At 36.7% G+C, this 12,568-nt stretch overlaps 1 protein-coding gene across 2 annotated transcripts in view; it reads right to left on the bottom strand.

Moving 5' to 3' along the window:
* Positions 1 to 12,568, bottom strand: part of CKAP5 (cytoskeleton associated protein 5) — a 112,446-nt gene that overhangs the window by 40,120 nt on the left and 59,758 nt on the right. For both annotated transcript variants that reach the window (XM_049617273.1, XM_049617282.1), the window contains exons 10-18: positions 10,542 to 10,631; positions 10,265 to 10,429; positions 9,572 to 9,700; positions 8,834 to 9,016; positions 5,995 to 6,108; positions 5,594 to 5,704; positions 4,550 to 4,642; positions 1,707 to 1,892; positions 690 to 784 (exon numbers count right to left, since the gene is read on the bottom strand). In XM_049617273.1, the coding sequence (XP_049473230.1) occupies positions 690 to 784; positions 1,707 to 1,892; positions 4,550 to 4,642; positions 5,594 to 5,704; positions 5,995 to 6,108; positions 8,834 to 9,016; positions 9,572 to 9,700; positions 10,265 to 10,429; positions 10,542 to 10,631 (1,166 nt within the window). The remainder of the gene's footprint in view (positions 1 to 689; positions 785 to 1,706; positions 1,893 to 4,549; positions 4,643 to 5,593; positions 5,705 to 5,994; positions 6,109 to 8,833; positions 9,017 to 9,571; positions 9,701 to 10,264; positions 10,430 to 10,541; positions 10,632 to 12,568) is intronic.

The raw sequence follows: 12,568 nt of genomic DNA, 5'->3' as shown, positions 1-12,568 counted from the left end.
CACACTTATAAAATGGGAATAACAATACCTCATGTAGGTAGTTTTTATGAGAATGAAATTAAAGGAATTATTATTTAGAAAGTGACTGGCATAAGGGCACATGGGTGGCTCAGTCAGTTAAATGTCCAACTCTTGATTTTAGCCCAGGTCATGATCTCAGTTTGGGGGATGGGGCCCTGCATCTGGCTCCTCACTGACAGCACAGAACCTGCTTGGGATTCTCTCGCTCCCCTCCCTGCCCCCCTGCCCCCCTCTCCCTGCTCGCGTTCTCTCTCAAAATAAATAAATAAAACATAAAAAAAAAAAAAAAAAGAAGAAAGCGCCTGGCATAAAGAAAGCTCTATAAAATTTTGTTAAACAAGTATGTTCAAATGCAAATAAGTTAGATAAGCTTCTCTGCTGCCTGACTTTGAGAGCCCTTAATTCACCAAGGTACATGATAGTTCTCTAAAAAAATGTGATTACATGTAAGAATTTCCAAATGCATTTGACTCGGTCTTCTCAGAACTGGCTTTTCTGTGGGACAATTGTTAACACTTAAGGAAAAACAACTTAGAGAACTCTAAAGTTAGTGGATATGAAAAGCTCTGGCTTCTCAGAAATAGTAGAGATAGTTGAACAAACAGAATCACCAGTTAGAGATTAGCAAAATATTTAATTATTTTGTACCTGATTTCTTTCTGACTTACCCAGAAAAACCAAATTCTTTTATTGCATTTGATAGCCAATTCAGAGTTTCTGATTGATTCTTGGGATTCTTCTGTGAGAAAGCCATGGACATAACCTGGAGTGAAAGAGGGAAAAAACAAAAACAAATATGTGCTTTTTCTCATATTTCTCACAGAAATGTGGTATGGCATTAAGGCAGAAGTGGATTAGGAGTGGCTTTTCCAACGCCGATAGAACTACAAGAATGCCTTACGAATGAAATATTTAACTCACACAAGAAAATGACGTAAGTGACATAGTATTTTTTTTTTTTTTTTTTGAGAGCAAGAGGGAGGGAGAGTGTGAGTGAGCAGGGGAGGGGCAGAGGGACGGAGGGAGGGGAGGGAGGGAGAGAGAGAGTCTTAAGCAGGATCCATGATGTGGGGCTCTATCTCACAACCGTGAGATCATGATCTGAGCCAAAATAAAGAGTTGGATGCTTAACTGACTGAGCCACCCAGGCTCCCTTGTAACAGGAGTATTAAAAAGCATTCTTGACTTTACAACTTTTCCTTAGTGATCACTCTGGATTATAATGCCTTAGGAGAAAATTATTCTCATCTTTTTTTATTTTAATTCTTAATGTTTATTTACTTGAGAAAGAGTGAGAGCAAGAGAGAGTGCGCATGCACAAATGGGGTAAGGGCAGAGACAGAGAGGGAGGCACAGAATCTGAAACAGGCTCCAGGCTCTGAGCTGTCAGCACAGAGCCCGATGTGGTGCTGGAACTCCGAACAGTTAGATCATGACCTGAGCCGAAGTCTCAGGCTCAACCGATTGAGCCACCCAGGTGCCCCTCTCATTTTTAAACAGAATATCTTGGCCAAAATAAATTCTAATTATCAGACAACAGTATATTATTAAAGGTAAGGATAAAAATGCAGAATATAAAAATGGTTTGACTTGAGAAGAAAAGGACTACCATTTAACTAGTAACCTTAAATTAACATTTGGGAAAAATCTGGGAAAAGTTGGGGAAAGAGAGCTCTGTTACTAACCTGTTCAGCTGTCCACGGTAACATGCAAGCTTCGGCTATTGCTGTCATAGCTTCTTTTGCATTGTTCCCACACTTTACATCTCCAATCTTGTCCACAAGGCCATCCAAGACAATCTGAGCTGAAGTTTTGGAAAAATTCCCTTTCTGGGCAATCAAAGCAACTATGTGAAGCTTCATCTGCATCACCTGAACAAAGGATAAGCATCATAAAGTTATGAGTAAGCCAAAGACATCGATTTACTTATTTTTATAGCAGCCTGAAGATGTAATACAGGAACAACTAAGAACATGACCAAACTAAAAATGACAAATAAATTTATTTATTTATTTTTAAAATATTTTTTATTGTTTTTTGAATTTATTTTTTGAGAGACAGACAGAGAGCAAGTTGGTGAGGGGCAGAGAAAGAGAGAGAGGGAGACACAGAATCTGAAGCAGGCTCCAGGTTTCAAGCTGTTAGCACAGAGCCTCATGCAGGGCTTGAACTCCTGAACTGTGAGATCATGACCCGAGCTGAAGTCGGACGCTTAATCAACTGAGCCACCCAGGTGCTCCTATTTAATTTATTTTTCAAGTAATCTGTGTCCAAAATGCGGCTCAAACTCATGATCAAGAGTCTCATGCTCTTGACTGAGCCAGCTGAGCACCGCTAAAAACAACAATTTTAAACAAAGAAACAAAATAATTTCTATCCTTGTTATCAATTAAAGTAGCTGGGGCACCTGGGTGGCTCAGTTGGCTGGGCATCCAACTCTTGATTTTAGCTCAGGTCATGAACTCACAGTTTGTGAGTTTGAGCCCCCAGTCAACTGCACTGACAGGGGATTCTGTCTCTCCCTCTCTCTGCCCCTTCCTCACTCATGCTCTTTCTCTCTCAAAATAAATAAATAAAATACACATTAAAAAAAATTAAAGTAGCTAAGTGACAGCTAAGAGAGAAAAAAACAAATACTCAATGTTTCAAAATAATGACAATGTTAGCACATTAAAAGTTTATGAATTTAAAAAATTAATTTCTCTATTCTCCTCTCACGGTTATTTGCAATAGTACTGAACACACATCTTGAAATACATAATAAATGATCATACTAACCGTATAACTCAGCATTCCCACTAGTGTTATCTGCAAAAAACTACAACCCTCATGCACACACCACACACAACAGAACTTGAGAGACTTAAACAACGTGTATACTTTTAAGTGGAAGAATGAAGAAGCTGTGAAAACAATTTAAAGATGTTAATGTGAAGATGCTAGATGTAAGGCACTTGAGACGCCTTTGCCCATAAGTATCTCCCTCTGTCCTGTTTGAATATTTAAATAACAGGAGTTGGTGAGGATGTATAGAAATTAGAATTCTCTTGCATTCCTGGTACGAATGCAAAATGGTGAAGTCACATTGGAAAAGTTTGGCAGTTCTTTAAAAAGTTAAACGCAGTTACCATATGACCCAGCAATTCTACTTCTAGGTATATATCCAAGAGAATGAAAAACATGTTCACACAAACACTTGTACATGCAATGTTCAGAGATAGTCAAAATGTGTAGCAACACAAACGGGTAAATAAAATGTTCTATATCCACACAATGGAATATTACTCAGCCGTAAAAAAAAGAATGTAGAGTTGATACATGCTACGATACGGGCAAACCTTGAAAAGACTAAGTTAAGTAAAAGACACTTCATTCTATGAAATGTCCATGAGAAGTAATGTATAGAGACAGAAAGTAGAGTAATAGTTGCCAGGGACTGTGGGTGGCGAGGGGGATTTGCGGAGGAAGAGAGAGTGACTGCCGATGGGTATGGGGTTTCTTGCTGGAGTGATGAAAATATTCTAAAGTTACAGAGTGGTAGGAGTTGCAGAACTATGCAAATATCCTAAGAACTGCTGCACTGTACACTTTCAAAGGGTGAGCTTTATACTCCCTCAATAAAATTGTCATAAAGAAAAATACATACATAAAATTATCCTTTGTTACGGACCTAACACATAGGAAGGTATAAGCTCAAATCAAGGATGCTTCTTTCACCGATCTTAGAAGCTGCATAAAGAGGGGTTTTCAACGTGGTGTGTGGGGGAGGAGGCCAGCATGAGAACCTCTTGGCAGAAGAAGGCTTTGTGGTACTGGACGGTATGGCTGAGGTGCTGTAACAGTGCTAAGGGAACACAGTGTGTGAAGGAGCCAAGGATCCTATAGAGGGAACAAGAGGTGGCAGAATAGAAGCAAAAAAGAGACTAGCGGGATGCCAAAAATAAACCTGATATATTTCAAACTTTTGTTTCCCACAAGGTCTATGAATATCTGAAGAGGACAAGGAAACTTTTCTCCTTTTCCTTCCTATATCACTTTCCTGAACCTCCCTTTGCACGGATGCTTTAGACTAAATAACAGCACTGCAAAATTTCATCTCTATTACCAGTTAATGCATTAAATTATGTGGCAATTTTTCACTGGTAATTTAAAGACCATTTATCTTTTATCCAAACAAATAAGAAACCTGTCTCACTGTTTATCCCTCCCTTGCATATGTGAAGATTAGGGGGATTCCAGGCCTAACTAATGAGGAGAAAAAAATATATATACATAAATTACACAAACAATATAGATAATACTTCCATATATATAAACTCCCAATTACACAAAGGTATAGTTCTATGTTTAATCAAAATGCACATACTCCATTGTTCACATTTAAAGTTAGATGACATACTGGCTGAGTGATTTAAAAAAAAAAAAAAGCTAAAAATCATTACCAAAATTCTCTCTCTCTCTTACTCCATAGATGATATGATAGAAATTACTTGAATAAAAGATACTAAAATCTCCAATTAAAAATTACCTGAAAATTGGTTTCCTTCCATCCAGGTTTCTTGGCCAGCATCCTCACTAATGCCTGGCATGGCATTTCAGTTCGATCCATTAGTTCAACAGCCTTGAAGTAAAATAAGAGAATCAGAATTAAGGGTTTAATGATTAGTGAGGGAAACAGGTGACTTGAAGGAGAGAGAAGAATGGAAGCAAGGAGGGTTATAGAGAGAGCTTAGATAGCTTGTTATAGTGCTTTTTAAGTTGGATATCTGATGTACAGTTGTTATAGTAATACCAGTGATACTCTTTTCCCTCCACATTTCAGGTTTCACAAAGAATTTCATCCAAGGAATGTAACAGTAACAGTTTTCATTTGCCTAGTTTGAGGCAGAAACTGCTTATACATATTTTGACTTATCTGATTTTCCTAAAAACATAGAGCAAAGTAGAACAGATTAGAAGTGGTTAAATATTAAATTTCAAAGATGTGCAAACTCAGGTCTAAACCTGATGCGTGGCACATGCAGGCCTGGAAGCGAGGTCTCCTGCCTCAAGTCCCAGTGCTCTTGTGGTTCCTCCACACCCTCCTCATTAGAATCATAGAGTATATGCCGAAAGGAACTTCCATGCTCCCTTCCAACACAGATTTCTGAAAGGAGCTTCTCACACCAAGGAATAATATCTGTTTTTCCAAGAATCATGACAACAAAGAGGAAAGTAGAGAAAGGGAAGAGGGGTGGTTTAAGTGGAGTTATATGTTTGCCTAGTAAGTTTAATGATTAAATACCATAATATTAAAATTCATCTAAACCTGTAATTCAGAATAAACCTAACTTTCTTAAGTACTAAGTTATGAGCTTATAGAAGCCACAGAAAGCAGATGTTAAAAGATATACACTATGCAGCTAAAAAACCAGTCCCTCCCCATCCCCTCACCCCCCGCTCATCAGAGTTAACACTCTGAAACATGGTCACTGTTTATAAAATACAGCAAGTAGGACAAGTACTTCGTTGATGTCATCACTTCTCTGTAATGTAATGTTCTTTCACACTCAACTCATCCCCATGCACCTACCTTCTGGAACTCCTCCATACAAGCCAGCCTTTCCTTCCAGTTACTGCTGTCTAGAAGCTGTATACAGGTAGCAGGAAGGACAGCTGAAGCTTTTTCTTCACATACTTCTATCTGTAAGATGCAAAAACATTAAAATTAAGAATTGCTTAAGGAAACAGATGACAAGAATGTAAAAATGCTGCAGGCCGAACTACATGAACACTCCCATAGGTATCCTATAGTACCCGAGTTTTCTACTCTACTACCATAAAGGGGAAGGAAGGTCGTCCAAGGCACAGTTTCACTAAGTGAAAAATACCAATTAACTCTATGTTGTAGAACTCAGCAAAGAACTCAAGTCTTCTCCCAGGAATTGACTTTCCGTGGTTTTCTGAGTTTGAGGCATCCTGTAGAATACTGACCGAAAGCTCAGGCTCCACGATTTCTTTGGTTTCCAGTCCTTTCTTATTCTTGGTTCCAGTGCCCCCTGCACCTCCTGACGCAGCTGGCTTCCCCTTCTTAGGTGGCCCACCAGCCTAAAAGCAATTTAAAAGAAAGTTAAACCACTTAAGGATTTAGAACAGTGGTTCTTAAGCATTTTTGGGCCAGAGACTCCCTAAAAATTGGATTAAAATGAGGGACCACTCAACCAACCAAAAACCCCTGTGTTTTTGGTGCCCACAGAACTTAACACTTCCAAGGGCAGACAGAGCTCCTGAAGACCATTCATGGGGAAATCTGCAGAACCCCACTAGTAAGAACCTTCAATTCAGAATGAGCTAATGAGGTAAATGAAATGAAAATGGACTGGAATTATATGACATTTTATTTGAGAATTAACATTTGATGCCTTTAAATGCCTCTAAATCTTTCCTGCATTAGTAAAGGACAGTTTCTAACTTCTAACATTTACCCCATACTTCACCACAAGGCACCCCAATAACAGAAAAATACATTAACTCACTGTAGAACCATGTAATTTTGAAGGAATAAAGTGGTTGTTATGGCAATGGCAGTAAGTGGCTTAACCATGTTGAAGATGGCCACCTTACTGGATCTTTTTATTATTGTTTGACCTACTTGTATTTCCCAAGTATATGATCATATGATCTACAAAAATTATAACTGTGCCTTTTCCTTCCTTATATTAGCATTGGTCTTACTTTATTCCTTTATTTAATTGTATGAAGTTATTAAACAATAACGGTACCAGCAGGCATTTTTTGCTTTACTCCTCACTTTAACAGTAATGCTTCTAGTATTTCATCACTATGAAGCATGATGCTGACTTTTGGTTTGCGAGGTCTACTGCTATCTATAGATCTATTTCTAGATATTTAGTCATGTCAAAGAATCCATCTATTTCTATGTATTAAGAATTTTTATCATGAAGATATGTTGAATTTACTATATTCCTTTTTCAATGTCTGAAATTAGATTTCTTTTGATCTCTAAATGTAAGTTTTTTAATATTAATATTGAACCATCCTTATAATCCTGGAATAAACTTCAGTTGGTCACACTTTGTATTATACCCGCTGGTTTCTATCTGCTAATACTGTGCTTAAACATCTCAATTATTTTACTCCAGTTTTGAAAGGTCAGAAGAAAATAGCAGTTTATCACAAGGCACACAACCGACAGTAACATTAACATGGTAACACATATCACTGTTCACATCATTCCTTCTATCTATTTTGGTATTTGTTAAACAATGCCCCAAACCAGAAAGAAAAAATAAAATGAGAGAAGGCCAGACTGTCTTCAACATCCAGACTTCTTCTGAAACTAATGTCATCTTGAACATAATCTGAGCTTTTAAGGTATATAGTTAGCAAAACTAAGATGCTGGTTTTTTAATGAAATGAAAACCTCTAATACTTGCTGGTTCATATCAGAAGTATGATTCTGTTGGTTCATAATAACAACCCGTTAGAAATTTAATTGTTTTCTGGCCGACAAAATAGGAAATTCTATACTTTTTGACTAACCAGAACACCTCTTCTGGATCCTTTTCTATAATAAATAGCACTCTCTGTATAGAGAGGTACCTCAATTAACAAATCTCCTACTTATCTTTTTTTTTTCTTTCACAGACATATATGTTTATTGGCTTAGTAGGTGTATTGGTAATACTGTCCTACTTATCTATTAAAGAGAAAAATGAAGCAGGTTGCTCCCCACTTACTTATTTTAAATTCTTCATAAGAGAAAGTCGACCAGATAAGAAAAGGCCTTAAGGTACTGTGCCCACGTCATTATCCAGAGAGGCAACAGCTGGTGAGACAGAAGAGACTAGCTGCTAACCCCCCATTAGAAAGCTGGAAGAGACAGCAGAAGATGAACTAAAGTACAAAGACTGTAGTTAAAAGCACCTGGGTCCAAATACCAGTTCTGCCACTCTGGCCATTCACCAAACGTGTGCCCAGTTCCTGCTGTCTGCCAGAAACTCGGCTATGCATGGGGGAGTGAGCAGTGACAAGATCTTTACCCTTTAAAGTTTACAGTATGGTGGTGGGGGGGGGGTTGGGGGTGTCAGAGTAAACAAACAAATGAACAACATAGATATCAGAGTTGTTAGAGCATGTGTAGAATACTTAACCTTGCTGAGCCTCCATTTCCCTTTCTGGAAAAATAGGGATCTCAAAATAGTTATTTCAAGGGTTGTTTGATGATTACATGAGATTATTTAGGTAAAATGCTTCCCAAATGATGCTTTATTAAATACCAGTTCTCTCCCCTGACTTCATGCTGGTGTTCCGGGTGAGAAAAGAGAATAAACTTTCTACATCCATGGTAGATAATTTCATGCTTAAGAGAGTCCACAGGACAAATGTTCTCTAAAAGAATGCCACATTTGTCTCTAGGCATTTCCCTTCCACACTGTATAAAAGTAACAAGACCTTGACTGGTATGTAGACTTGGTGATGCAACTCAATGGCATTATCAGCAAAATGACCAAAGTGATGTTATTAATGTTAAGTGCTTTGCCATTTTATTTCTTTATTTAATAATACTTTAAGATCACTCAAAATGCACTCCTGTACCTTCATTACCATTTTTAGCTTTATTAAAGTTTACATAACCAAACGTATTGTTGGAATACTCTTTGTTGATGGATGTTCTGCTATATTTTAAATGTGGTAATGCATTCATTTCTCAAATGAAATCATATTGGAAGGATAACCATGAATCCGAGACTCCAACCCTGTCTTACTAAATTCTAACTTTTGAACCATATTTTCCAAGTCATCTATTAACCTTAGTAGCAGGTGCCTTTTTTGAGGGTCCTGGTTTGGGTGCTGAAATGTCCTTTGTGTCCTTATCTCCTGCAGCCCCTGAGGCAGCAGTCCTTCCAGGAGCAGGCTTGAATTCCTTCTTGTCTGCTGCAAGTCCAGCTTTCTTACCATGTACCAGCTCTACTTTTTCTGAACATTCTTTGATCTAGAGAAAGAAATTGAAATGAACATCATTAAGCCCAACTTTGAAATATAATCACTACATTATTACTTAATAAGTTATCTAAACCACAACTCTATGAGAATTCAGTTTCCTTAAGCAAAAATAAACAATCTACTTTCTTACATTTTATTTCTACACAAATTAGAATTATAATAAACATTCAACAACCACATTTTTGATAGAAAACATTCATATTTAGAAAAGTAACTTTTTAGGTATTAGAAACAAATTTATCTTAAAATATCCTTTTCACCTTCTCTAGGGACAGATCACTCAGCTTTCTTTTCTTTGTGTTTTTATAATTTGAAAGCCATCTCTACAAATATCACCACTACCGCTTAAGATGAAATTTACATCTTCAAAAGCTATCTTTTCAACACTCCAGATCTGAACCACCAGTGGCAAATTAAATAAATTTCACAAGCTGGTATCATCATTTTTATCTTCATGAAATAGAACGAATGAAATCGAAACAAAACCATAATGCACAGAGATAAGATTGTTGTCCAATTGCATTATAATCTGTCACTAACCTACCTTATCAAGCTTGAGTTTGTCCACATCAGCTAAGAATGGATTTACTGCTTTCTCACCCACCACTTTCAAAGCAGTGCCCAGTGCTTCAAATGCAGCATCTCTGACTTCAGGAGCAGAATCATTGATGTGCTGTGGTCCGGAAGTAAGCAAAATGGTCTTAATATAAGATATTTTAGGTATTACTGATTTTAATTCAGATTGATGACTGTTGGATAAAGAATTTGCTTTTTACAGTTCACTGAAGCTAAGTGTAGTTTTCCTCTTGCCAACCAACAGTTACTCTTTCACAAATTCTTTTTGGGTCAAGGAAACCTTTGGTAATCCATTCAGCAAATAAGTGCTTCCTTTTCCTCCTACCCTCTATTTAAAATGCCTCACATGCAAATGATCTTCAAAGACTCCAAATGGTATGCCTGTGCTTGGCCAGATCCAGCTGAACACCAGTATATGGGCCAAATAAGAAACAACGTTTAGCAGTTAGTGGAATCATAAAGCTAACTTGTGCTCTTCTTTGAGAACAGGAACACAAAGAGTACAAGAATTTGGATTCAGTTTCCAAAGCCACAGAGGGTCTGCTCCTCAAAAGAGCATAATCTACAGTCTGAAAGTCAAGTAGTCATTGTACATAATTAATATGGGAAAAAATCTTCCATAGGCATAAAAAATTCCCCCAGTTCCAAAGAGAGTCTATACCTTAAGTAGAGCAGCACAAAAGGGCTTTAGCAAGCCCTTTGGGAGGGTAGAAGCAGTGCAGTGGCGGAAGCTTCTGGCAATGAAAAGAGATGTCTGCTGCTTGATGGTTGGATTTTTATTATCCATTACTGCTAAAACATCCTCACTGATGTTCTGTAGTGTGGTCTTTAAAAAGAAAACATGGTCAATGAGCTTTTCTCAACTATAAGAACAATCAAAACATTACACTGACAAAATTTACTTTAGACAAAAGTGCAAACTCATGCTGTCCACTTACAGTAAGGAAAATTGCATCAATTGCCTCCTGCAGGGCTTGCACCACCTGAGGCTTCTTCTCTTTGAATTTTTCCAAAATGGTTGGCACAACCTATGAAAGTGAACAGCTGGAATATTATTTTGCTGGCAACAAAAATGAATGAGTTACTGACATGACACGTGAATGAACCTTGAAAATATGCCAAGTCAAAGAACCTAGTCATAAAGGCTTATGTATGATCCATTTAAATGATGCCATGAAATGTCAAACCCATAGAGACAGAAGTGGATTAGTGGCTGCCAGTGAGAAGTGACTGCTAGTGGGCATAAAGGTTTTTGGGGGAAGATGAAAATGTTCTGGAATTAAACAGTCGTGATAGTTACACAACCTTGTGAATATATTAAAACCATTCAACTATACACTTTAAGAGGGTGAATTTTACAGTATTTAAGTTATATCTCAATACAGCCATTACTAAAGCAATGTTTGGTGCTACCAAAACAAAGTGAACGTCTAAGTTGAATACAAAGTCATTTTTTTTCTTAAGGGCACAAGAACCTTATGCTGGAACAATTAAGGGTTCCCATTCTGTGCCACTGTAGCAGTGCTTCTCAACCCATTTTCTGCATCTACACCTTAATGCAACCATATAGTCATTTTTATCAGAGTACCATCTCTTATTAGACAAAAAGATTCTCAACTAGGTGGATTTAGGATACGGGAATAGACAGAGTATGTAATTTCTCTTCCCCTCTAAGATTCCGATATACTTCACCAGACTGAGATGTCTCCCACCCCTTCACTACACTAAAGACAAAGAAATGGTAACTGAAATTACAGCAATTTTGATCAGAAGGATGTACTAAGTTTAGATCAATAAAGTTGGAATTTTTATAATTATCTTATAAACTATCACTAATTTATTAAATATTTATTGAATACTTAATATCTATTGAGTGCCAGGCACTGTGCTAACAGGCAAATTAAAGTCGTCTTTTGAGGTCAAAAAGATATAGCAAAGCTCAAAGGCATTCAAAAAATATTTTTTAAGATTTCACAGAAGTGATAGAGACCAGAAGGAATTCAGTTTCCATGGAGAAATATAAAAGACTTTTTAATACTAGGAGTTAGTTATAAACTATTGAAAATCAAAATGTTTTAATGGTTATAAAGCTCAAGCATGCTTTTATATATATATTTTTTTTTACCAAAAAAAAAAAAAAAAGCTTATAAATAGCTAAAGAAAGTAAACATGAACTATTAACATGTTTGATATCAAACACTATATATGATCTACTTTTTAGGGGGGGAAAATACTCCGAACTATAAGCTTTATAACTTTAAGCTGCATAACAAAATGTCACAAAGCCAGAATCAGAATTCAAACCAGGCCAGGTAATCAGTCAACTAGGATTTAGTAAATTAAAATGTATCTTAAAAATAGTTTTCTAGGTTAAAAGTTATTATTAAGACAAAAGTATGTTCTTTTTTAAATATTCTAGTAAGTAGCACAAAACTGACCAAAAGCTAATTAACACACTATCACATAAGCACACAAGTATTGCATAATAAATACTACTGATTGCTAGAAAATGTTGCTTATCATTTTATTCCAATTCATGATTTGCATGTTTTACATGTTACATGGTTTTACATGGGTTACATGTTAAGGGTTTTATGGACCCATATTTTTATTTCCCTGGTAACAAGCTAGTCATGATGTATTTTTATTTAGTAGAGTCCTTTTTTTTTTCTTCCAGTTAAGTTCTCTGAAATTATGTTCAATGCTATGAGTAAGCAAGCTCCAAATGCCATAACTGAGGTTAGACATTAACTTCACAACATAAATACAAACTATAAGGAGTCTCTAAAAAGTCAATCTAGGGAATCAAATGATCAAGTGGCTAGCAAGTTCAACCCTAAAGTTCAGTATGATCAATTTTCAGGATGCTGAACCACTCTAAGTAATTCAGACCAGATTTAGAGGCCAACTGACAAATGCCACAGTTAAAGAAAACATCTCAGTTTATTAAAACTGTTATCAAACT

The sequence above is a fragment of the Panthera uncia genome, chromosome D1, assembly GCF_023721935.1.
Source record: "Panthera uncia isolate 11264 chromosome D1, Puncia_PCG_1.0, whole genome shotgun sequence".
Taxonomy (NCBI): domain Eukaryota; kingdom Metazoa; phylum Chordata; class Mammalia; order Carnivora; family Felidae; genus Panthera; species Panthera uncia.
The sequence above is the reverse complement of the archived record's forward strand: the minus strand, read 5'-3'. Positions and strand labels throughout refer to the sequence as shown.